At 40.3% G+C, this 25204-nt stretch overlaps 1 protein-coding gene across 1 annotated transcript in view; it reads right to left on the bottom strand.

Annotated features, from left to right (window-relative positions):
* The window catches only part of CCDC81 (coiled-coil domain containing 81), a 72174-nt gene that overhangs the window by 29108 nt on the left and 17862 nt on the right, over positions 1–25204 (bottom strand). The window contains exons 2-7 of the mRNA XM_002708652.6: positions 24881–24942; positions 23017–23173; positions 12228–12484; positions 9820–9899; positions 6821–6939; positions 4383–4506 (exon numbers count right to left, since the gene is read on the bottom strand). Of these exons, the coding sequence (XP_002708698.3) occupies positions 4383–4506; positions 6821–6939; positions 9820–9899; positions 12228–12484; positions 23017–23173; positions 24881–24942 (799 nt within the window). The remainder of the gene's footprint in view (positions 1–4382; positions 4507–6820; positions 6940–9819; positions 9900–12227; positions 12485–23016; positions 23174–24880; positions 24943–25204) is intronic.

Below are 25204 nucleotides of genomic sequence, written 5' to 3'. Positions count from 1 at the left end.
GCAACTCCCATAAGGAGGTAATAAGAAATGTGTCACATTTCTGGATACAATGTTCCATGAGAATTCACCCAGATATTTTTAAAAATTTTCTAAATTGGAGGGAAATTATCATTGACTTACTTACAACCACTGTACCCTTCATTCCTAGCTTAATTTGCACTTCCTACAGTAGTCCCTGTTGTTAATCATGGTACCATCTTCCCCAGTGACCCAAGCCAAAATCTAGGGTCAACCTTGACTCCTTTTTTTCCCAGATTTATTGATTTATTTATTTATTTGAAAGTCAGAGTTACAGAGAGAAAGAGAAGGAGAGGCAGAGAGAGAGAGGTCTTCCATCCGCTGGCTCACTCCCCAATTGACTGCATTGATCATCTGAAGCCAGGAGCCAGGAGCTTCTTCTGGGTCTCCCACATGGGCATGGGGGCCCAAGGACTTGGACCATCTTCCACTGCTTTCCCAACCATAGCAGAGAGCTGGATTGGAAGTGGAGCAGCCAGGACTTGAACTAGTGCCCATATGGGATGCCAGCACTGCAGGTGGTGGCTTTACCCACTACACCACAGTGCCAGCCCCGACTCCTTTTTCTTAATACTTAATTAACTAACCACCCAGCCCTGCTGTTTCCACCTCCTAAACAGCCTAATCTAAAGCTTTCTCTCTAACTGTTTTCAGTTCCATATACTTATTATCTCTCCCTGGACCAACTGTACTCAATTGTTAAGCAGTGAAACTCATTCCTCCCACACACACTTACTTTAAACAAATTGTACCAAAACACAATATATAAAAGAAGGAAGCAGCACACATGCTCCAGTGGGAGTGAAGGGATAGAGCCCCAAGTCCCATCCATACATCAGCAGTCTCATCCTATGAAATGCTTCTCAAGGCCCACTGAGGAGCATTAGGGATATTTGTTGAAAACAAATGACTGGACTATTGCCTTAATCTCCTAAATTGTGCTAAATCTTTCCATTTTATTATGGCTCTTCTAAAAAGCTATATCCTTTCTCTCTATATCATTTTTACTCTTCTGAAAAAAATATTTTTTCAAAATGAAAATTTAATCATGTTCTGAAATCCTCATCCTGGTGTTTGGAGACTTGGACAGATTCACAAATCAGATAAGATACATTTTAACTTTCCATGCACCAAATGACTCAGAAAAAAATCCAAAACAAAAAGGTGAATTGAGAAAATATTTTATATATGCTCCAGAAAACTATTTATATCTAAAGTATATAACCTTTTCTTTGAAAGAAATATAATTTTCTTCTACGAAAAGTATACTAAACCTCCTAATATAAAAAAGGATTCAAACAGGATAATTTCAAAAAAACTACTAATGGTTTGTTATAAATAAATACAAAATCATTAGAGATGTAAAGTACAAATTAAAACAGCAATGAAATACCACATTTCACCTATTATAGTAAAAACAATATCTTACAGTATAATGTACAGCATTAGCAAAGCTATATAAAAGATGACAGTCTCTCATAAATCTACCTATTAGGAGGGTAACTGGCAATGTGTATCAAAGGCATGAGAAACAGGCTCATCTACTTCTTTTTAAAAGCTATTTGTAAAATTATTTATGTATATACTTATTTACTTGAGAAACAGAGGGTGACAGAGACAGACAGAGGCAGAGAGACAGAGCTCCCATTCATTGGCTCACTCCCCAAATTCCTGCAATGGTTCAGTCTGGGCCAGGCCAACACTGGGAGCCAGTAACCCAATCCTTGTCGCCCAGCGTGGGTGGCAGGGACCCAGCTACTTGAGCCATCACCTGTTATCGCCCAGGATATGCATTAACGGGAAGCTGGAATGAGAAGAGAGTTGGGACTCAAACCCAGGCACTCCAACCATCATCTTAATTACCAGGTCAAACACTGGCTCCTCGTGTACCTCTGGTATTTGAAATTTAACTTCAGGGGCCGGCGCCATGGCGCAGTAGGTTAATCCTACGCCTGCGGCACTGGCATGTGGGCACCGGTTCTGGTCCCGGCTGCTCCTCTTCGGATCCGGCTCTCTGCTGTGGCCCGGAAGACCAGTAGAGGATGGCCCAGTCCTTGGGCCCCTGCAAGAGACCCAGAAGAAGCTCCTGGCTCCTGGTTTTGGAGGGGCGCAGCTCCAGACGTTGCGGCCATTTGGGGAGTGAACCAATGGAAAGAAGACCTTCCTCTCTGTCTCTCCCTCTCACTGTCTGTAACTCTAAATAAATAAATAAAAAATCTTTTAAAAAATGAAATTTAACTTCAAAGTTTTATCTATGTAATATTCATTTGTGTGCAGATAACTATGTGTAATTATATGTCATATTTTAATATTAAATATCTAGAAACCATGTACAGCCAAACAGGATATTAGTTACACAAAACATTTCTTTTCTATATGTTATACGATTATTTATTAATTTTTTGGAAGATTTAAAGCCATAGGAAACTCTTTATCACTCATCATTAAGTGTAACAAAGTTTCATACAATATGATCTCAATTTTATTTAAAAGGCGTGATTGCTTTAAGTGTTTATGTATGTATGCATTACATATGCACTGAAATGAAGGCTATACACCATGGTGTCAACAGAAAGCTTCCTCTATATCATAGCATTATGAGTGATTTATTAATAACACTTGCTTTTCTTATTTTTTAAAACTTTCTGTGATAAACATGAATTATTCTAATAATCATTACAATAAAAAACATTGTTCTATGGGAAACTGTCACTAACAACTCCCAATAATTAATTATTCTCTTCTTTTCCATCACTGTACTTTCTTTTGTTGTCTTCATCATATGCACTATTTCTTTAATGTCAATCTCCCTACAAAACCCTAAGCTTTATAAATATTTAGTTCTGTATCTCAGAGCCTAGAATAGTACCTGGCACACATTGGTGGCTCAATGTTTGTTGCATGGGACTAAATCCCAAAGTACTAGACACTTAATTCTCAATTATTTCTTAATAGTGAAATTATCCAAAATAAGCATATCTGGTTTTCAATGAAATTTTTAGTTATCTACAAATACATATATTGTACATATGATAGTTGAGAAATCATAATGCACTAATACATTAAAATTGACAGCACAGTGCAAGGTATACAGTCATTAGGTGCTCAATAAATACTTGAGAGCAGTTAATTGATATGAACTCCTTAAAAGTATCTTAATCAAAGACAGAAGGATAAAATTAAAATATCTGTGACATATATCATAAGAGGAACACATATCCATGATAAATTATAATGCATTAATTAATCCAAAGAATGTTTATTAAGAACTAATGGAGGCCGGCGCCGGGGCTCACTAGGCTAATCCTCTGCCTGCAGCACCGGCACCCGGGGGTTCTAGTCCCGGTCGGGGAACCAGTTCTGTCCCAGTTGCTCCTCTTCCAGTCTAGCTCTCTGCTGTGGCACGGGAGGGCAGTAGAGGATGGCCCAAGTGCTTGGGCCCTGCACCCGTATGGGAGACCAGGATAAGTACCTGGCTCCTGGCTTCAGATCGGTGCAGTGCTGGCCCTGGCGGCCATTTGGGGGGTGAACCAACGGAAGGAAGACCTTTCTTTCTGTCTCTCTCTCTCTCAATGTCTAACTCTGCCTGTCAAAAAAAAAAAAAAAAAAAAAGAAAGAACTAATGGAAGGGCCGGCGCTGTGGTAAAGCCACCATCTGCAGTGCCGGCATCCCATATGTGTACCAGTTTGAGTCCCAGCTGCTTCACTTCCGATCCAGCTCTCTGCTGAGGCCTGGGAAAGAAGAAGATGGTCCAAGGGCTTGGGCTGCTGCACCTGCTTGGGAGACCCGGAAGAAGCTCCTGGCTCCTGGCTTCAGATTGGCACTGCAGTGATTCTCTTTCATGCTTCATGTATATGGCTTTCACACTATATTGTGAGCCTTGGTCATCTCTACTATCCCCATCACTTTGTCTTATAGCATGTCCTCAAGAACACTGGCTAAACGAGGTGGGCATTATAGCACAGTGACTTAAGCTGCCTCTTGATATGCCTACATCTCATATCAGAGTGCCTGGGTTTGAGCTTTACTTCCTCTTCCTATCCAGCTTCCTGCTAATGAACATTCTGGAGGCAGCAAATGTGGCTCAAATACTTGGATCCCTGTCACCCACATGGGAGACTTGGGTGGAATTCCTGGCTCTTGGCTCCAGCGTGGCCCAATCCTGAAAGTCAAAGATTATGGGGAATAAACCAATGGATGGAAGATCTTTATCTCTATGTCACTCTGCCTTCAAATAAAAAAATAAATAACACTTTGAATATTGTATAAATAGAAGAACGAACAATTACTTAAATTTCCTGCACATCAAGAAATGACTCAAAATTTATTAAGTACAACAGAAAAAAAAAAGTCAACGCATTACCTTTCAGGATTTATGTTCTTCCCACCACCTCCATTTGGCTCAGACTTGTCCAGCAAGCTGACATTTGTCACTTTGGCAGGGGGGATAGCTTGTCTATCTCGAAGTCTCTTGGATAAAGAGGCCTCTGTGGGGAAATAAAAATGAATGGAAGTGAGTTTCCTTCCAACTTTCAAATGACTAAATGGATAGCACAACAGCACAGATAAACTCTGATAGTTTTAACTAAGGAAACTTCTATATGACATATAATCTATCTTGAAATGATTGCTCCTTGATTTACTGTGATCTAAAACATATTTAGACAGCACTGTGCTGAATAGGTAGAGGGTACAAAGACTTTACCCTTAAAAATCTTTCCATAGACAGCAGAGGAGAGAAAAATAAGATATAAACCAAAAAAAGTGAGATCTCCTATTTGAGAAGTCTTATGCAACACTACAGTTAAATGTTTTACATATGTTGTATAAATAGAAATTTAGGAGCCAGCATTGTAGCAACAGATTAAGTCAATGCCTGCAATGCCAGCATCCCATATGGGTGCCAGTTCAAGTCCCAGTTGCTCCACTTCCAATCCAGCTCCCTACTAAGGTGCCTAGGAAAGCAGAAAAAGATGGCCCAAATCCTTGGGCCCTTGTACCCATGTGGGAAACATGGCTGAAGTTTCTGACTCCTGGATTAGGCCTGGCCCAAGCTTGGCCATTGCAGCCATTTGGGAAGTGAACCAGCAAATAGAAGATCTCTCTCTCTCTCTTTCTTTCTCTCTCTTTCTCTCTCTCTCTCTTTCTCTCTCTTCCTCTCTCTTCCTCTCTCTTTCTCTCTCTTTCTCTCTCTCTCTGTAACTCTGCCTTTTAAATAAATAAAATAAATAACAAGTAAATAAATAAAGAGAAATCTAGGATAAAATATCTAAATCCCAAACAGGATATGATGCATTTAGAGAAGACAGAAACCATTTCAAAAGTCAATGATAAGTTTTCATGCAGGAAGTGCAATGTAAAATGGGCACTAAAAGGTGCCTGAGGTTGAGATAAACTGAAAAAAAAAAAAAAAAAAAGGTATTCCAGGCTGGAAGAAAAGAGCGAACACAAGGATGGAGTCAAGTCAGGGAAAGACAAAGCCTATTAGAATATGAATAGACAGTTTTGCTCAAAGAAGGAATCTGTAGGGAACGGAGAAACAAAAGTATGTGAATACTAAGCCAAAAATTTATAGGTGATCCTGTTGGCCACATACAAAAAATCAACATCCACAAGTCAGTGTGTACCCATTGGTATGTTTTGTTTGGGCTCATCAGCACATTTTGTTGCAATATTAGTTGTCAATATCTAACAATCAATAGATTCACATGAAAGTCAAGATCTCTATTTCTCTTGAAAAATCAGAAGACTGATATCACTTGGCCCACATTTCCATGAAGCCACAATCTGCTCAGAGGAACTATCTTCAAAGTGCATTCTGACAAGCACTAAAGGCTTCCAGAACTCTGAAAATGTCTTCAGAATCCCAGGGTGTTCTTCATGTGTCAGCTAAACAACATATCACAACAGATTAAATACAGATGCAGATATGAGAAACCAGCTGTTTCTACAGATGGAAAACTGCCACTCTTCACTTTTCGTTTTTTAAAAATGTTATTTAAGGGTGAGCATTTGGTGCAGTCATAAAGATGCCACTTGAGATGCCCAGATCCCATACCGTGCCTAGGTTTGAGTTCTGGCCCCACTCATTATTCCAGCTTCCTGATAATGTTCACCTGAAGAGGCAGCAGTGATGGCTCAAGTGGTTGAATCCCTACCACCCACATGGGAGACTCAGACTGGGTTCCAGGCTTCTGTTTTTGGCTTAATCTAGCCCTGACTGTTGCAGGCACTGGAGAAGTGAAACAGCAGTTGGAAGATCTCTGCTTGTCTGTCTATGTCTCTGTCTCTGTCTTGCTCTCTCTGCCTTTTAAATAAAATAATGATAATAATAACAATAAATATAACAGGTATTAACTTTTGAAAATGCTACTTACATTAACATGTTTCCCTATCATCTTATCCCACCTAATTCCTCCATTCACATTACCTGCCTGGATCCTGTAATCTTCTGAGTTTTGACCCCTTTAAGCTATGAGGAGCCATCAAACACTACGTTTAAGAGCCTGATGGTCATAGGATCTAAAACTCATAAAGTGGTTAAGGTGAAATACAAAATCCCTTATGAACTCTACTTTTGCTCTAAGCAGACCCCAAACAAGACAACTTACCACCTCAAAACACCACGCAATCACATTTCTCTGCCCAGAATACTATTGCTAATAACAATTTTGATATTTGCTAGAGAAAAGAATACAGTGATCATGTAACTTTATTGACTTTATATGAGTTACTAAGCAATATGGCTGGGTTCATAAGCAATAAACAGTGACAGATTATAACTGGAAAACTTTGGCCTACCTCTGGCACCTTCTTTGTCTGATTGGTCTTTCAACTTGTATTTCCTTTGTCTATTCTCTCCACCTTCTTCTGCAATCGTCTCCAGAGGTGGTTTATTCTCTGTCTCCTTGAACTCAATCCTAAGAACAAGCCAAGATATTTGTCTCTGAACTAGACCTTAATGGTCGACCTTGTGAACTCTCATTTATGGGAAGCAACCCAGCCAGTTCGTTGATTTTGAAATTAGCCCACTTCCTTCAAGGGAGTGAGTGCTTCGATTTGCCGAGTACATATCACTAACTCATTCTGTTTGAAGCTAAGTCTGGGAGCTAAACAATACCTTCCTCCCTCTATACAATGGTTTCAAAAGCAATTTGATTCAGGCTACTTTAAAAAACTTGTGGGGGCCGGTGCTGTGGCGTAGCTAATAAGGCTGCTGCCTGCAGTGCCAGTATCCCACAGGGGCACCAGTTCGAGACCCGGCTGTTCCACTTCTGATCCATCTCTCTACCATGGCCTGGGAAAGCAGTAGAAGATGGCCCAAGTCCTTGGGCCCCTGCACCGGCGTGGGAGACCTGGAAGAAACTCCTGGCTCCTGGCTTCGGATAGGCGCAGCTCTGATCGTTGCTGCCAATTGGGCAGTGAACCAGCGGATGGAAGACCTCTCTCTCTCTCTTTCTCTCTCTCTGCCTCTCCTTCTCTCTGTGTGTAACTCTGACTTTCAAGTAAAATAAATAAATCTTAAAAAAAAATTGTGGATAGATAAGAAGTTTACTTTGGTACAAAACAATTTTGAAAACTATACACAGTTTTTTCATAATATGCATTTTCTATGAACTTTTTAATGATCCTTTGTATATAGAGAAACTGCTTTGAAGACCCCAAGTTAAATTTCTAGTTTTGGTTTCAGTTTGAAATTTTCAAAGTCCTTTCTAATTCTGTAACTAGAAGTCATGGGAGTGATACAGTGAAAAGTGGTTACTGCAAAGCTTGAAAGGATTCATAGCCTGAGAGACAAAGTATAACCTGAAATAACCTTTTCTTTCTCACCTCTTTATCACCCCAACACCCTCCCATCTCTTTCACAAAAGGCAAAAATGAAGGACATGCAGACATATTTCAAGGCAGAAGTGATGAGTATTTGACTGGTGCATCTTTTCTTTGGCCTCGGGGATGGAGTTTCGAGTTGGAGTTGAGAAGGCAGGGGTGTCCAGTAAATTCAATGACCAAATTCACATCAATAAAACACCAACAAATGTTTTGACTATTCGAGTTCTCATATCCATTTCTAGGCTCTTGAAATGACAGAAGCCTCTATTTCTGTTGCTTGTTCTACTACAATTAGTTCTCTACTGGAGTGTTTATGCCAAACTGTGTCAAAGGGAACAGCCAAAATTGCTTTCCAAAACAATCAAAGTAAAATTATTATGAATCTATTGATTTTTAATGAGTAAGGCAACATGGTTCAATGAAACAATCAGGAGCCATTGTCCTATTTCTGGCTTTGCCACTTATGAACATACAGCCATTCTGTCTGCAATGTGAAAGGGTTGCACTAACTCTCTTAAGGTTTATTCTGGTCTTCATATGATTTGTCTGAGACATGTGTCATAAAGCTCTCCAAGGAGGGATTTGTTCCCAACCAACAGACAAAACAGGATGTCCCAGACTCAAAAAATATAAGAAAATAAAGACTGACGTTTGGTGCAGTGGTTAAGACATCACTTGGGATGACCACATTCCACATTAGAGTGCCTGGGTTTGTGTCCTAGCTCTGCTCCCAATTCCAGCTTTCTGATAGCGTGCACTCTGGGAGGCAGCAGGTGATTGCTCAAATGATTGAGTCCCTACGCCCATGTGGGAGACCTGGATTGAGCTCTAGGCTCCTGGATTCAGCCTGGCCCAACCCCAGCTATTATAGGCATTTAGGGAGCACATCAGCAGATAGGAGACCTAAGTGCATCTCTCTTTCAAACAAAGTGGGAAAAAAAAGGTTAAAATAAAAAAAAAAATCTGGGCTGGCACTGTGGTGTGCCGAGTAGGGTGTCCGCCTGCGACACTGACATCACATATGGGTGCCAGTTTGTGTCCTAGTTGCTCTATTTCAGATCCAGCTCCCTGCTGATGTGCCTGGGAGAGCAGTGGAAAATGGCCCAAATGCTTGGGCCCCTGCACCCATGTGGCAGACCCAGAAGTACCTCCTGCCTTCTGGCTTCTGGCTTCAAAAGACCTAGCTCTGGCCATTGCTGTCATTTGGAGAGTGAGCCAGCAGATGGAAGATCTCTTTCTCTCTCTGTAACTCTGCCTTTCAAATAAATAAATCTTTAAAGAAACAAACAAACAAAGAAGAAAGAAGAGAGAGAGAGAAAGGAAGGAAGGAAAGGAGGGAGGGAGGCAGGGAGGGGCTGGCGCTGTGGCATAGCGGGTAAAAGCTCCATCTGCAGTGCCAGCATCCCATATGGGCAATTCTTTGAGTCCCAGCTGCTCCACTTCTGATCCTGCTCTCTGCTATGGCCTGGGAAAGCAGTAGAAGATGGCCCAAGTCCTTGGGCCCCTGCACCCGCGTGGGAGACCCAGAAGAAGCTCCTGGCTCCTGGCTTCAGATTAGTGCAGCTCCAGCCCTTGTGGCCAATTGGGGAATGAACCAGAGGATGGAAGACCTCTCTCTCTCTCTCTCTCTCTCTCTCTCTCTCTGCCTCTCCTCTGTGTAACTCTGACTTTCAAATAAATGAATAAATCTTTAAAGTAAAAAAGAAAGGAAGGAAGAAGGGAGGGAGGGAGGGAAGGAAGGAAGGAAGGAAGGAAGGAAGGAAGGAAGGAAGGAAGGAAGGAAGGAAGGAAGATTCTAAATGCCCACTGTAATTTAACTACAGAATGTGGATGCAATAAACTCTTCTTTGCATTGAGAGAGAGACAGAGAGTATGCACTAAAAGGAGACGGATAAACACTGCCCAATCAGATCAACAGATCAGCGCAGGGGAGCTGGTGCCTGGAAGAATGCACAAAACAAAGCACTCACCTTGGAAACGCAAGTGCACTGCTGGGCCGCTTCCCAACAGCCTCTCTGCTGGACAACACTGAGTCCATAGTGCCTGGCCTCTGGGGGACAGAGACAAAGGAAGGTTACACCTTGGCTGTGGTCCAGGATGCAGACAAATCAGAAACTGCAGTCTGTCTCAAAGGCAAAGCTACCATGATACCTCATACTGTTATGTTCTTTCAGCGCTTAGAAATCCAGAGCTTAAGATCCAGTGAGAAATAATCCCAATTCATCAAAATAGCCACCCTGGGTAGCTGCATAGCAATTCCATTCATGCTGCCTTTTCTCAAATCATTTTTTCTTCAGAAATTCCCTTTATAGTTTCTGATACACTTTTTAAGAGCAGAGCAGACTCCTTCAAACTATCAGAAAAATGAGCAGAAAAATGCCTTTTTTGACCCAAATGACTCTCTAGTTAGGCACTTAAGAGAAAGGTTGTGGAGTTAGATGGGCTCACATTCAAATCCCCATGATGCTTCCAATATGTGGCCTTAGGCCCTAGGTTTGTGGGTATCATAATAAGATCTAATTCTGAGGACTTTTCTGAGGTATACTATGTCAATTGCTAGTACATACTAATCACTCAACAAATATCTATTGTAATTATTTTGTAATAACCACATTATTATGTTATGTCTAGAAAAACATGACATTTTTGTTTGGGATGAATGCTATAGCTTACAAAAGACTTTGAAGAAAATTCTCAATCAAAGCTCATAGAAGTGTTTCATTTAAAAAAGCAGCATTACTGAAATAAGCACACAACTTCCCAAGATGATTCTACATAACATTACTCAGGTTTAAACTAAACTATGGGACATTTGAGAATAAACCCATCACTCCTGCCATTTTATAGCAGTTTCCCAAAATATGCTTTGTAGAGTTAGAGATATTCATGAGTACTGGGTTGACCTAGAGTTCATGATCAAATACGCTTGGGCAGTTCAACCAGCTGCTTCACAGCCAGACTTCTCAGCTGCATTAACATCTTGGTGTGCTTTGTGCTCCTGTCCCTGAGGGTGACTGACACAATCAACAGTTCTCAATATGCTATGTCCTCTTTTTTTTGTAAACTCTCTCTCAGGACTGCTTATTGTGGGAAATGCTCCTTGAGTTCAGCAGGTCAGGCAAAATGCCCCCCTTCTCTTTTAAACCCATACTGAAACCACAAAGCTCACACTTAGAGATGAGCTCGCCGCTTTGCTGTGTGCTTCTACTTTCCACACACAAGGCTGGCATCCCTCTTAGTCATCCTGTATGAATGCAGATTGTGCAGAAAACACCAACAGCCTCATTATGCACATCTCTATCACCTCTATGCCCATCCCAGCTCTCCATGAAAGGAGACATCAGCAGAATTAGATAACATTCATAATTCTTTCATTTAAAAATCAGGCTTTTGCTTTATGGAATATAGGATGATATAACATGCTGTGAAAATTCATATCAACTTTGTTAGTTCCTATAGGTGTGCTTAAGGCATATTAATTATTCAACAAATCCTACTGATTGACTTCTTCATTGCTACCTTATACTGTGCTATGACCAACTTAGCATGAAGGTCACACCTGCTACTTAGTGGTTAACAATGGAATATGTCTAGACAGGTTACTTAAAGGCTAACAATGATGGCCAGTTATGCCAATTATGAAACTTCTACAACATGGCACTAAAAGCCAAAGATTCAAGAGTCCTGAAAAAAAGTCATGGAAATGGAATTAAAATATAAATTTATTTTAGTTCAAAAATATTGAAAGCCATGTGGGTGTTTCATAATACACATTTTCCATTAACTTTTTGAAGACCATTTTTATTCATGTATTTCAAATGCTTGACACCAAAGTAAACTCATCTTTTAATTCCACTTTCCATGAATTCTTGAAGTATAGTCATATACTTCCATGATCTGAATTAGATTTTGTCATAAACTTTCATTAAAATAAAACAGAACCAGCAAAAACTGAATGATTAAGAAGGCTGGGCTTGAACCCAAGTTCCTGCACTTATTGGCACCCCAATCTCAGGCTTCCACCACAACCTCTCTGAACCCCCATTTTTCACTTGATGATAAGAAGGGAAACTGATTTTATAATGCTTGACACTCAAACGGAAAAAGACATGTGGAAGAACATTTTTAACTACAAAAGGCTTTTAAAATGTTCAGAATTTATGTTTTTCATCAGCATTAACTCCTAACAGCTTAAAGTTCATACGACTTTATAATCTTTCTTGTGAAAAAGTTAATCAACTATAACCAAGTGTTTCTGTCAACTTGTAGTAACTGTCACTTAAAATACATCAGGTTGAGTTCTTCTTAATGACATCACACATATAGATGACTCAGAGCTACAATTGGGAATCGGGGTAGGAGAAGGCAAACAATTTACATTTGCTAAGACTTTCATCAGAGTCCCACTTCCATCCACGGTACAAAGGAAGTCCTTAAAAAATTTCATCTTCACTTTGCTGTCTCTGATCACAAGAACCCCAATTCCTTTGAATGTAAACTCCACATTCTGTTTGATGGAAATGGATCGCGATAAGTAAAGCAACGTCTCCTTCACACATCCTTCCACAGTGTCCCTGTTAAATGGGCCGTCCAGGGATATCATGACAAAGTTCAGTGGAACAATTGGAATATCACCTAGAGAAGAAAAAGACAGTTAGAATGGGGATAATTAACTGGAAATTACAATAAGAACCTATCATATACATTCACAAATTATCTGATTCTCACTTAATACTCAGAAATTTGAATTGGCCAAGTGAAGCTTTTGACTGCAGATAAAACAACAACTCATTCACACCTATAGACTAGTAAAACTGTCTCTAAAAATTTGTTTTATGCTCAAAAAAAGAGCAATTAGCTTTCGAGAGAAACTTTAGACAAGCTTCCAGTTTCCCCTAGAAGACACAGTAATAATTAACTGCTTCTCCGGAGGGTGGTAAGACCCATTATTTTTCAGACCAAGCTGCAGCAATGTTTGTCTATGCCCTTCAGTTACCATTTCTAAATTATTATTAAAAATCTTTACAAATTTCAAATATTTTGAAAAAGACAGTCATCACCCCTAGAAGTTATTCAAATGAAACTGGATCTTATACAAAGATGTCAGGCTGGATGACTTACAGAAAGCTTTTTCTGTCTAATGAGCCCAAAAATGACATTGCAAACAAGTAACATTAGAGAGCGGCAAGATGGCAGAATAGGAAGGGAGCACACTGATAGTCCGGGAAGAGACAGTTTAATAAAAGCGGAGATACTGTAGGTTCAAGGAAAAGTTGGGGAAGAAACAGCAGAGGAAACTCTTCCAGAACTAGTGATTCACGGTGGACCTGCGTGGAGGGCATGGGAACCCATGGCTCAGGACACCAGCGGCGGAATCTAGCGCCAGCACTGGAACACGAGGTGAGCAGAACCTCAATAGCCCGAGACACTGGCAGGAAAGCAGAAGGAGGAGCCTAGAGGGAACAAGGCTTGAAGCCCCGTGGGGGAAAGTTCACCAGGCTAACTAGAGGAGTGAGGAAAAAAAAAAAAAGGGACCGATATGAACACGAGTTTCTCTCTCTCCGTTCACCTCTCAAAGGTGAGCAAGACAAAGAGCAGGCGCCATTTTGGTCATACGCAAAAGCTGCACGATCTCAGGGCTGCACCCACCCACAGCCAAGCACAAAAACCTGACTCTGGGGTGGGGGGAGGGGCGGGGGGTGAAATAACAGAAGATTAGGACCTAGTGAATGTGTGAAGCTAATGAACTGAGACAGTGAAAAAAGAGACTGTGGGTGAGAGAACTCACAGAGTTCATGTGAGTACTCTCCAGAGACGCTACAATTCGGTAACCTTGGCAACCCAGTGAAAGACTGCAGGAGAATTTGAGCCCACACTTAGGGCAGCACATGATTCCCTGTGTGGTCCTTGGGAAAGATCAAGCAAAATTTATACACACAGGAGCCAGAGATCAGAAGCTGACTACATTCAATTCCACTCAGCTGTGTGGAATTACTTCCCTTCTGGAAGGAAGGAAGGAAGGAAGGAAGGAAGGAAGGAAGGAAGGAAGGAAGACTGATTTACCACACCTAACCTGGGAGTGTCACCTTGGGCACACCCTTAACCCTGAGGAACCAAACAGAGGTCTCTGGCCACACCCATCTCAAGCCTCTAAGACTCCATCAAAAGCAGACAGTCCACTTAATACAGTCATAGTATAACAAGAAAAAACACCATAGCGAGGGAAGAAGAATCCAAAGAATATCTCCACAATGCCAAGCAACAAATGCAAAAACTGAGGAAACAAGAACAAGGAAGACATTATGATGCCCCCAAATGAAAAAGACACCCCAATTCAAGATTAGGAAGATGATGAGATAGAAGAAATGCAAGATACGGATTTCAAAAAATTTATGATAAGAACATTTAGAAGTTTTCAAAAACAAAGGCTTGAGCTACATAAATCCTTACTGGACAGGATAGAAAATCTCTCTTGTGAAAATGAAATCTTAAGGAGGAATCAAAATGAAACGCAGAAACTAGTAGAACAGGAAAGTGTGACAGTGAAGAGAAATCAAAATGAAATGAAGAATTCAATAGATCAAATGACAAACACATTAGAGAGCCTTAAAAAGAGAGTCAGTGAAGCAGAAGAGAGAATATTGGACTTAGAAGACAGAGAATAGGAAAGTATAAAGTCAAACCAAGGAAAAGAAGAGGAAATTAGAAATCTAAAAAATATTGTTGGGAATCTACAGGATACTATTAAAAAACCCAACATTCGGGTTCTAGGAGTTCCTGCAGGCATGGAGAGAGAGAACGGATTAGAAGGCCTTTTTAGTGAGATACTTGCAGAGAACTTCCGGGGTTTGGAGAAGGACAGAGACATCCTAATACAGGAAGCTCATAGAACCCCTAGTAAACATGACCAAAAGAGATCCTCACCATGACACATTGTAATCAAACTCACCACAGTGAAACACAAAGACAAGATTCTAAAATGTGCAAGAGAGAAATGTCAGATTACTCTCAGAGGCTCTCCAATTAGACTCACAGCTGACTTCTCACCAGAAACCCTACAAGCTAGAAGGGAATGGCGAGACATAGCCCAGGTACTAAGAGAGAAAAACTGCCAGCCCAGAATATAATATCCTGCAAAGCTCTCATTTGTGAATGAAGGTGAAATAAAGACCTTTCATAGCAAACAGAAATTGAAAGAATTTGTCGCCACTCGTCCAGCCCTGCAAAATGATGCTTAAAGATGTGTTACACACAGAAACACAGAAACAAGGTCACCAATATGAAAGAAGGTAAAGGAAGGAAACCTCACAGCAAAAGATCACAGGAAGTATAAAGCATATATTAGAAAATATCTTTGGGAAAATGGCAGGGCAAAGTCACTACTTATCAATAGTCACATTGAACATTAATGGCCTGAACTGTCCAGTTAAAAGACACCAATTGGCTGATTGGCTTAAGGAACAAAATCCATCTATTTGCTGCTTACAAGAAACACATCTTTCCAACAAAGACGCATACAGACTGAAAGTGAAAGGCTAGAAAAAGATATACCATGCCAACAGAAATGAAAAAAGAGCGGGCATAGTTTAACACAAAAACTGTTAAGAGAGACAAAGAGGGGCACTATATAATGATTAAGGGATCAATTAAACAGGAAGATATAACAATTATCAATGTATATGCACCTAATTACAGGGCACCGGTTTATTTAAAAGATTTGTTAAGGGACTTAAAGGGAGACTTAGACTCCAATACAGTAGTACTGGGGGACTTCAATACTCCACTCTCAGAAATAGACAGGACAGAAGATCAACAAGGAGACGGTAGATTTAAATGACACTATAGCCCAAATGGATCTAACAGATATCTACAGAACTATTCATCCTGCACTTAAAGAATTTACATTCTTCTCAGCAGTACATGGAACCTACTCTAGGATTGTCCACATACTAGGTCATAAATTAAGTCTCGGCAAATTCAAAAGAATTAGAATCATACCATGCAGCTTCTCAGACCATAAAGGAATGAAGTTGGAAATTAGCAACTCAGGAATCCCTAGAGCATATACAAACACATGGAGACTGAACAACATGCTCCTGAATGAACACTGGGTCATAGAAGAAATCAAAAGGGAAATCAAAAACTTTCTGGAAGTAAATGAGGATAACAGCACAACATACCAAAACTTATGGGATACAGCAAAAGCAGTGTTAAGAGGAAAGTTTATAGCAATAGGTGCCTACATCAAGAAATTGGAAAGGCACCAAATAAATGAGCTACAATTCATGTCAAGGATCTAGAAAAACTGCAGCAAACCAAACCCAAATCTAGTAGGAGAAGAGAAATAATTAAAATCAGAGAAGAAATCAACAGGATTGAATCTAAAAAAAAATTACAAAAAATCAGCCAAACGAGGAGCTGGTTTTTTGAAAAAATAAACAAAATTGACACCTCATTGGCCCAACTAACTAAAAAAAGAAGAGAAAAGACCCAAATCAATAAAATCAGAGATGAAAAAGGAAACATAACGACACCACAGAAATAAAAAGAATCATCAGAAATTACTACAAGGACTTGTATGCCAGCAAACAGGGAAACCTATCAGAAATGGATAGATTCCTGGACACATGCAATCTACCAAAATTGAACCAGGAAGACATAGAAAACCTAAATAGACCCATAACTGAGACAGAAATTGGAACAGTAATAAAGGCCCTCCCAACAAAGAAAACCCCAGGACCAGATGGATTCACTGCTGAATTCTACCAGACGTTTAAAGAAGAACTAACTCCAATTCTTCTCAAACTATTCACAACAATTGAAAAAGAGGGAATCCTCCCAAATTCTTTCTATGAAGCCAGCATCACCTTAATTCCTAAGCTGGAAAAAGATGCAGCATTGAAAGAAAATTACAGACCAATACCCTGATGAACATAGATCCAAAAATCCTCAATAAAATTCTCGCCAATAGAATGCAACAACACATCAGAAAGATCATCCACCCAGACCAAGTGGGATTCATCCCTGGTATGCAGGGATGGTTCAATGTGCGCAAAACGATCAATGTGATACACCACATTAACAGACTGCAGAAGAAAAACCATATGATGATCTCAATAGATGCAGAGAAAGCATTTGATAAAATCCAACACCCTTTCATGATGAAAACTCTAAGCAAACTGGGTATGGAAGGAACATTCCTCAATACAATCAAAGCAATCTATGAAAAACCCATGGCCAACATCCTATTGAATGGGGAAAAGTTGGAAACATTTCCACTGAGATCTGGCAACAGACAGGGATGCCCACTCTCACCACTGCTATTCAATATAGTTCTGGAGGTTCTAGCCAGAGCTATTAGGCAAGAAAAAGAAATTAAAGGGATACAAATTGGGAAGGAAGAACTCAAATTATCCCTCTTTGCAGATGATATGATTCTTTATTTAGGGGACCCAAAGAACTCTACTAAGAGACTATTGGAACTCATAGAAGAGTTTGGCAAAGTAGCAGGGTATAAAATCAATGCACAAAAATCAACAGCCTTTGTATACACAGGCAATGCCACGGCTGAGGAAGAACTTCTAAGATCAATCCCATTCACAATAGCTACAAAAACAATCAAATACCTTGGAATAAACTTAACCAAGGATGTTAAAGATCTCTACAATGAAAATTACAAAACCTTAAAGAAAGAAATAGAAGAAGATACCAAGAAATGCAAAAACCTTCCATGCTCATGGATTGGAAGAAACAATATCATCAAGATGACCATTCTCCCAAAAGCAATTTATAGATTCAATGTGATACCAATCAAAATACCAAAGACATTCTTCTCAGATCTGGAAGAAATGATGCTGAAATTCATATGGAGACACAGGAGACCTCAAATAGCTAAAGCAAAACTGTACCAAAAAAACAGAGCCAGAGGCATCACAATACCAGATTTCAGGACATACTACAGGGCAGTTGTAATCAAAACAGCATGGTACTGGTACAGAAACAGATAGATAGACCAATGGAACAGAATAGAAACACCAGAAATCAGTCCATACATCTACAACCAACTTATATTTGATCAAGGATCTAAACCCAATTGCGGAGCAACGACAGTCTATTCAATAAATGGTGCTGGGAAAATTGGATTTCCACGTCCAGAACATGAAGCAAGACCCCTACCTTTCACCTTACACAAAAATCCACTCAACATGGATTAAAGACTTAAATCTATGACCCGACACCATCAAATTATTAGAGAACATTGGAGAAACCCTGCAAGATATAGGTACTGGCAAAGATTTCTTGGAAAAGACCCCAGAAGCACAGGCAGTCAAAGCCAAAATTAACATTTGGGATTGCATCAAATTGAGAAGTTTCTGTACTTCAAAAGAAACAGGAAAGTGAAGAGGCAACTGACAGAATGGGAAAAAATATTTGCAAACTATGCAACAGATAAAGGGTTTTTATTTATTTTTTTTTTTACTTTATCTTTTTGACAGGCAGAGTGGACAGTGAGAGAGAGAGAGAAAGGTCTTCCTTTTGCCGTTGGTTCACCCTCCAATGGCCGCCACGGCCGGCGCATCGCGCTGATCCAAAGGCAGGAGCCAGGTGCTTCTTCTGGTCTCCCATGCAGGTGCAGGGCCCAAGCACTTGAGCCATCCTGCACTGCACTCCCGGGCCATAGCAGAGAGCTGGCCTGGAAGAGGGGCAACCGGGCAGAATCCGGCACCCTGACCGGGACTAGAACTGGGTATGCCGGTGCCGCAAGGCAGAGGATTAGCCTATTAAGCCACAGCGCTGGCAATAAAGGGTTAATAACCAAAATCTACAAAGAGATCAAGAAACTCCATAACAACAACAAAAAAAAACCACTTAAGAGATGGGCCAAGGACCTCAGTAGACATTTTTCAAAAGAGGAAATCCAAATGGTCAACATACACATGAAAAAATGTTCAAGATCACTAGCAATCAGGGAAATGCAAATCAAAACCACAATGAGGTTTCACCTCACCCCGGTGAGAACGGCTCACATGCAGAAATCTACCAACAACAGGTGCTGGCGAGGATGTAGGGAAAAAGGGACACTAACCCACTGTTGGTGGGAATGCAAACTGGTTAAGCCACTATGGAAGTCAGTCTGGAGATTCCTCAGAAACCTGAATATAACCCTACCGTTCGACCCAGCCATCCCACTCCTTGGAATTTACCCAAAGGAAATTAAATTGGCAAGCAAAAAAGCGGTCTGCACCTTAATGTTTATTGCAGCTCAATTCACAATAGCTAAGACCTGGAACCAACCAAATGCCCATCAACAGTAGACTGGATAAAGAAATTATGGGATATGTACTCTATAGAATACTATACAGCAGTCAAAAACAATGAAATCCGGTCATTTGCAACAAAATGGAGCAATCTGGAAAACATCATGCTGAGTGAAATAAGCCAGTCCCAAAGGGACAAATATCATATGTTCTCCCTGATCGGTGACAACTAACCAACCACAAAAAAGGAAACCTGTTGAAGTGAAAGGGACACTATTAGAAACAGTGACTTGATCAGCCCTTGTCCTGACTGTTGATGTACAATTTAATACTTCATCCCTTTTAGTATTTTTTTGTTCTAGTTAATACTATTGGTTGAACTTTGTAATTAACACACAATTATTCTTAGGTGTTTAAATTTAACTGAAAAGTGAATCCTGTTAAATATAAGAGTAGGAATAAGAGAGGGAGAAGATGTACAATTTGGGACATGCTTAATCGGACTTGCCCCAAATGGTGGAGTTTGCAATGTACCAGGGGAGTCCAATACAATCCCATCAAGATTGCATTTACCAATGCCATCTCACTAGTCCAAGTGATCAATTTCAGTTCACAATGGATCACACTGATAGGTCTACGAATCAAAGGGATCACATAAACAAGACTAGTGTCTGCTAATACTAACTGATAGAATAAAAAAGGGAGAGAAAGATCCAACATTGGAAGTGGAATACACAGCAGACTCATAGAATGGCAGATGTCCTAAACAGCACTCTGGCCTCAGAATCAGCCCTTAAGGCATTTGGATCTGGCTGAAAAGCCCATGAGAGTATTTTAGGCATGGAAAGCCAAGATACTCTGGCAAAAACAAACAAACAAACAAATAAACACCTAAATGAAAGATCTCTGCGAGTGAGATCCCAGTGGAAAGAACGGGCCATCAAAGAAGGAGGTACCTTTCTCTGAAGGGAGGAGAGAACTTCCACTTTGACTATGACCTTGTCTAAATAAGATCAAAGTCAGCGAACTCAAGAGGCTTCCATAGCCTTGGAAACTCAGGACTAGAGCCTAAGGAGATTTCTGATGCCATAAACAAGAGTGTTAAATTCTTAAGTCCTAGGCTAATCCTCTGCCTAGCGGTGCCGGCACACCAGGTTCTAGTCCCGGTTGGGGCGCCGGATTCTGTCCCAGTTGTCCCTCTTCCAGGCCAGCTCTCTGCTGTGGCCAGGGAGTACAGTGGAGGATGGCCCAGGTGCTTGGGCCCTGCACCCCATGGGAGACCAGGAAAAGCACCTGGCTCCTGGCTCCTGCCATCGGATCAGCGCAGTGCGCCAGCCGCAGCGCGCCGGCTGCGGCGGCCATTGGAGGGTGAACCAACGGCAAAGGAAGACCTTTCTCTCTGTCTCTCTCTCTCACTGTCCACTCTGCCTGTCAAAAAATTAAAAAAAAAATTCTTAAGTCAACAACAGGAGTCACTGTGTACTTACTCGTAATGTGGGATCTCTGTCCTTAATGTGTTGTCCAATGTGAATTAATGCTATAACTAGTACTCAAACAGTATTTTACACTTTATGTTCTGTGTGGGTACAAACTGATGAAATCTTTACTTAATACATACTAAATCCATCTTCTGTATATACAGAATTGAAAATGAATGTTGATGTGAATGAAATGGGAGAGGGAGAGGGAGATGGGAGGGATGTGGGTGGGAGGGAAGTTATGGGGGGGGAGCCATTGTAATCCATAAACTGTACTTTGGAAATTATATTTACTAAATAAAAGTTTTTTAAAAAAAAGAAAGACAAAAATAAGTAACATTATATCTAGTTTAGAAGAAGAAGATGATTGGGTTGGGGCTGTGGAACAGCTGATAAATCCAACACCTGCAGTGCCAGCATCCCATGTGGGCACCGGTTCAAGTCCCAGCTGTGCCTCTTTCAATCCAGCTCTGTGCCATGGCCTTGGAAAGCAGTAGAAAATGGTCCAAGTCCTTGGGCCCCTAAACTCACTTGGGAGACCCAGAAGAAGCTTCTGGCTCCTGGCTTCAGATCAGCACAGCTCTGGACATTTCGGCTGTTTGGGGAATGAACCAGCGGATGGAAGCCTTCTCCCTTTCTCTCGCTCTCTGCCTCTGCCTCTCTGTAACTCTGCCTTTCAATTAAATAAATAAATCTTTTTTAAAAAAAGAAAAGAAGCACATGATCTATTCAACTAGAACAGATGTGGGGCCACACAAGGTCCATAAGTCAGAAAAGAAAAAATAGAGAGGCTCAAGATGATAAAGCCAAAAAACAATAAAACAAACAAACAAACAAAAAACAATAAGAAAGTCAACTGATAGAGGAAGAGGACAGAGAGAAGATAAGAATACTCTAAACAATCACTTATGGGGCCAGAACTGTGGTGTAGTAGGTTAAGCATTTGCCTCTCAAATAAATAAATAATTTTTAATAAAAAATGTTATCACAAAAATTTTTAAAAAAGGAAAGAAGGAGGAGGAGGGAGGGAGGAGGGGAATAAGTATTATTATATTGAGGGAATAAGTATCATTATATTTTTAGAGGTATTCTTTTTTTAGAGCCATTCTTTTTTTAAAAAAAGATTTATTTATTTATTTGAAAGTCGGAATTACATAGAGAAAGGAGAGGCAGAGAGAGAGAGGGGTCTTCCATCTGCTTGTTCACTCCCCAGTTGGCCGCAATGGCCAGAGCTACCGCTGATCCGAAGCCAAGAGCCAGGAGCCAGGAGCTTCTTCCAGGTTTCCCACGCAGGTGCAGGGGCCCAACCACTTGGTCCATCTTCTACTGCTTTCCCAGGGCATAGCAGAGAGCTAGATCAGAAGTGGAACAGCCAGGACTCGAACCAATGCCCATATGGATGCTGGCACTGAGTTGGTGGCTTTACCCACTATGCCACAGCACTGGCCCTCATTATATTCTTAGAATCCTATCTGTGAGCTACATGAAATCTATTTTCTTTATATTAATTTAAAAAAAATTAATTGCAGACTTAAAGTACTTCTCTGAGAGTGTACCATAAGACTTCAGATGGAAAGTACACTCTATTTGCTTTTCCATTATCTCATTTTTAGTAGAAATTTACTCTAAAAATTTTCAGGAAAGGAAAATTACATCTCTTGCTATTGGGGGTAGACTGTCTCTGTGCAAGGATGAGTCTGTTGCAAGAAGAGCGGGGACAATAAGGAAGGTCAAAACCAGCCATCAGGAAGGAAGTCCCAAAGGCCACTAAGCAACCAGGGTAGACATCGGGAGGCCCACGCATTAAAGCTGGATGCAAGCATCCTATGGCAGGGAGTACGTCTGTTTTGCTTACCACTGTATCTCAAATGCTTGGAACTAGACCTGACACATTGCTGGCCCTCAGTAAATGTTGTGAAGGCAGGCAGGGGCAACGGGGAAGGAGGTTTTAGGATATGAGGAGGGTATGTACTAAGTCATCATGGAATTATGCAACTTCTGATTTGTTTATTATAAATACTCAAATATAAAATGTATGAGATACATAGATATACATTGTCATTTTTTCACAACTATATTGACTCTAACTCTCCCAACCAGAGACCCTATTAACTTCTTACTTAGCATCACTTTTAGTTTCTTAGGATATGAAATATGAAGAAAGGTCTGTAAACTCTGGGGCAGCTTTTATATACATTTGCTGTCACATTAAGCCTTCCTATGTCTACCTTTTAAGTTACTGGGGTTTTAAATGACCTGCAGGGAAGCTCTATTATTTTTCCACCTTGGACCCTCTGCCAAAGTGAATATGGGAAAAGTGAGCCCATCCAATCAGAAACTAATAAAGCAGCACTGGCCAAGCTTTGCCCTCTCCTTTTTAGCCACAAGCCAGTAGCCTTCTGGAAAAATCTTAAATAGTAAAATGATTTACCAGGAGTATATATTTTGTTTTGTTTGAGTCCATGGGTCTGGACTAACTTCTCTGCCATGATGAATATGGGCCTCTGGATTAGAATAAACTTGTTGTTTCCAATCTCAAGCTTTTGTCTCATGAAAGTGAATGTTCCAAATCCTGGAATTTGAACACCCTGGAAGGAAAAAGAAGGACAAGGAGAGTAATAAGTATAGTTTATTGAAGAGGTGAAGAAAAGTCATTCTTGTGACTATTATCCAAAACAAACAAAGAGAATCAGCCTGAGGCCTTAAAAATTCAATGATTTCTATGATCCTTTAGAGCTGTAGCACCATATGACTAATTTTCCAAATAAGTTCAATATAAAGTACAATACTGAACCATTATGCTTTACAGATACAGATTCCTCATCCTCCAAGGACTAAGAAAATGTGCTTTTAACCTATGTCTAAGATTACACTTGTCCCAAATTCTGTGACATTTTAAGTTTTCATCATTCACCTTTAGAAGAATGTAAGGGGTCATGAGAAGCTTTGCTTTTTCATTCCTAGTCTATATTTTATGTCTCCAACTAAAATCAGACAGTCCAGCATCCAAGATCCAAGATATATGCTACAATGTAGAACCTTGGCTGATGGGGAGAAGCAAATGGTTTTGGCTTTCAAATTGGGACTCTGACTCCCTGGTGATATAATTCATCAAGAGTTACAAAAGCAAATGCTTACAGGAGCCAAGAAAGAATGCAAGGGTGCGAAGGTAGTCAGCCAGAGTGTGTGATTGCTAGAGTACATATCCATTTAAAAACTGGATTCCAACCAAGTGTCACCATGTAGGAATAGAAAACTGGTATTACTATATTAGCGGAGTTTTCAACAAAATGGAGAAAATTCCAAAAATTTAAATAAACTCTCCTAATTTTAAGGAGTGGTAACTAATTCAAATTCTTAAAGTAAATTTGAAGGGGGCCATCCTTGTGAGACAGCAACACCAGGATCCCATATGAGCACCAGTTCAAACCTAGACTGCTCTACTTCTGATAAGTTGCCCCCATTAACATGCCTGGGAAAGCAGCAGAAAATGGCCCAAGTACTTGGGCCCCTGCCACCCATGTGGGAGTTGCAAGTGGAGTTCCTGGCTCCTGGCTTTGGCCTAGCCCAGCCCTGGCTGTTGTGGCCACTTAGGAAGTGAATGAGCAGATGGGAGATATTTCTATCTTTATTTTTCTCTGTCTGTCTCTACCTCTCTCTCTCTCTCTCTTTAACTCTGCCTTTCAAATAAATAAACAAATGTTTTTTAAAAATAATAATTCTGAAGGATGAATTCAGCCTAAGGATTCTCAATGTGCCTTCTAAGTAGAGTATAAATGCTCTACCACATCCAGCTCCCTTGTGCTCCTCCCAAACTTTCTGTCCAGTTCTGTGGCATCAAGTACGAGACTTAACAGTAGAAAATAATCCAACCCTGGGAAAAGTTTCTTATTTTTGGCAAGGTGAGTTTAGTTCCTCACTGTCTTCTTAAATTTCAATCAAAATCCATTTCCTACTGGAGGACTTTTTGTTCAATGAAATAAGTCAGGCATAGATAGACAAATATTGCACATTCTTATTCACATGTGGAAGCTAAAAAGTTGAACTGATAGAAGTGTAGAGTAAAACAGTAGTTACTAGAGCCTGGTATCTCTAGAAGGGCAAAACTTATAACTTCATTACTTAAGGATAAAGCTCCCAATTGTTAAACCTATTACCCACAAATCCAGTATGGGTATTGTAAGTCATAGGACTAATAAGTAAAACCAGTGGCTCTATAGTCTACTGCCCTGATACCAGAAAATAAAGGAAATATCTTTTTGACACCTACATTAAAATAAAAGTATAAGTCCTACCTTGTGAAGGGTTAACTGTCGTTCCACAAATTCTGAAACATTGCCCCAAATAAGAGAGACTTCTGCAATTCAAAGGAAACCAAATAATTTGTTTTCAGCACTTATGTGATACTATCTCAGTACTAATAAATAGAAATGTAAATATGAGATGTAAAATGAAATTAGCTAAATGAAATTAGATGTAACATGAAATTCTCAATTAAGTTAGAATTAACAGGAAATAAGATCATTTCCCAAGTTAATTTTCTTACTAAAGCTTACACCATGGGGTTGGCGCTGTGGCATCGTGGGTAAAGCTGCTGCCTGCAGTGCCAGCATCCCATA

The sequence above is a fragment of the Oryctolagus cuniculus genome, chromosome 1 (genome assembly GCF_051225735.1).
Source record: "Oryctolagus cuniculus isolate XC-2025 breed Fujian yellow rabbit chromosome 1, ASM5122573v1, whole genome shotgun sequence".
NCBI lineage: Eukaryota > Metazoa > Chordata > Mammalia > Lagomorpha > Leporidae > Oryctolagus > Oryctolagus cuniculus.
This window is presented reverse-complemented; position numbering and strand designations above follow the sequence as displayed.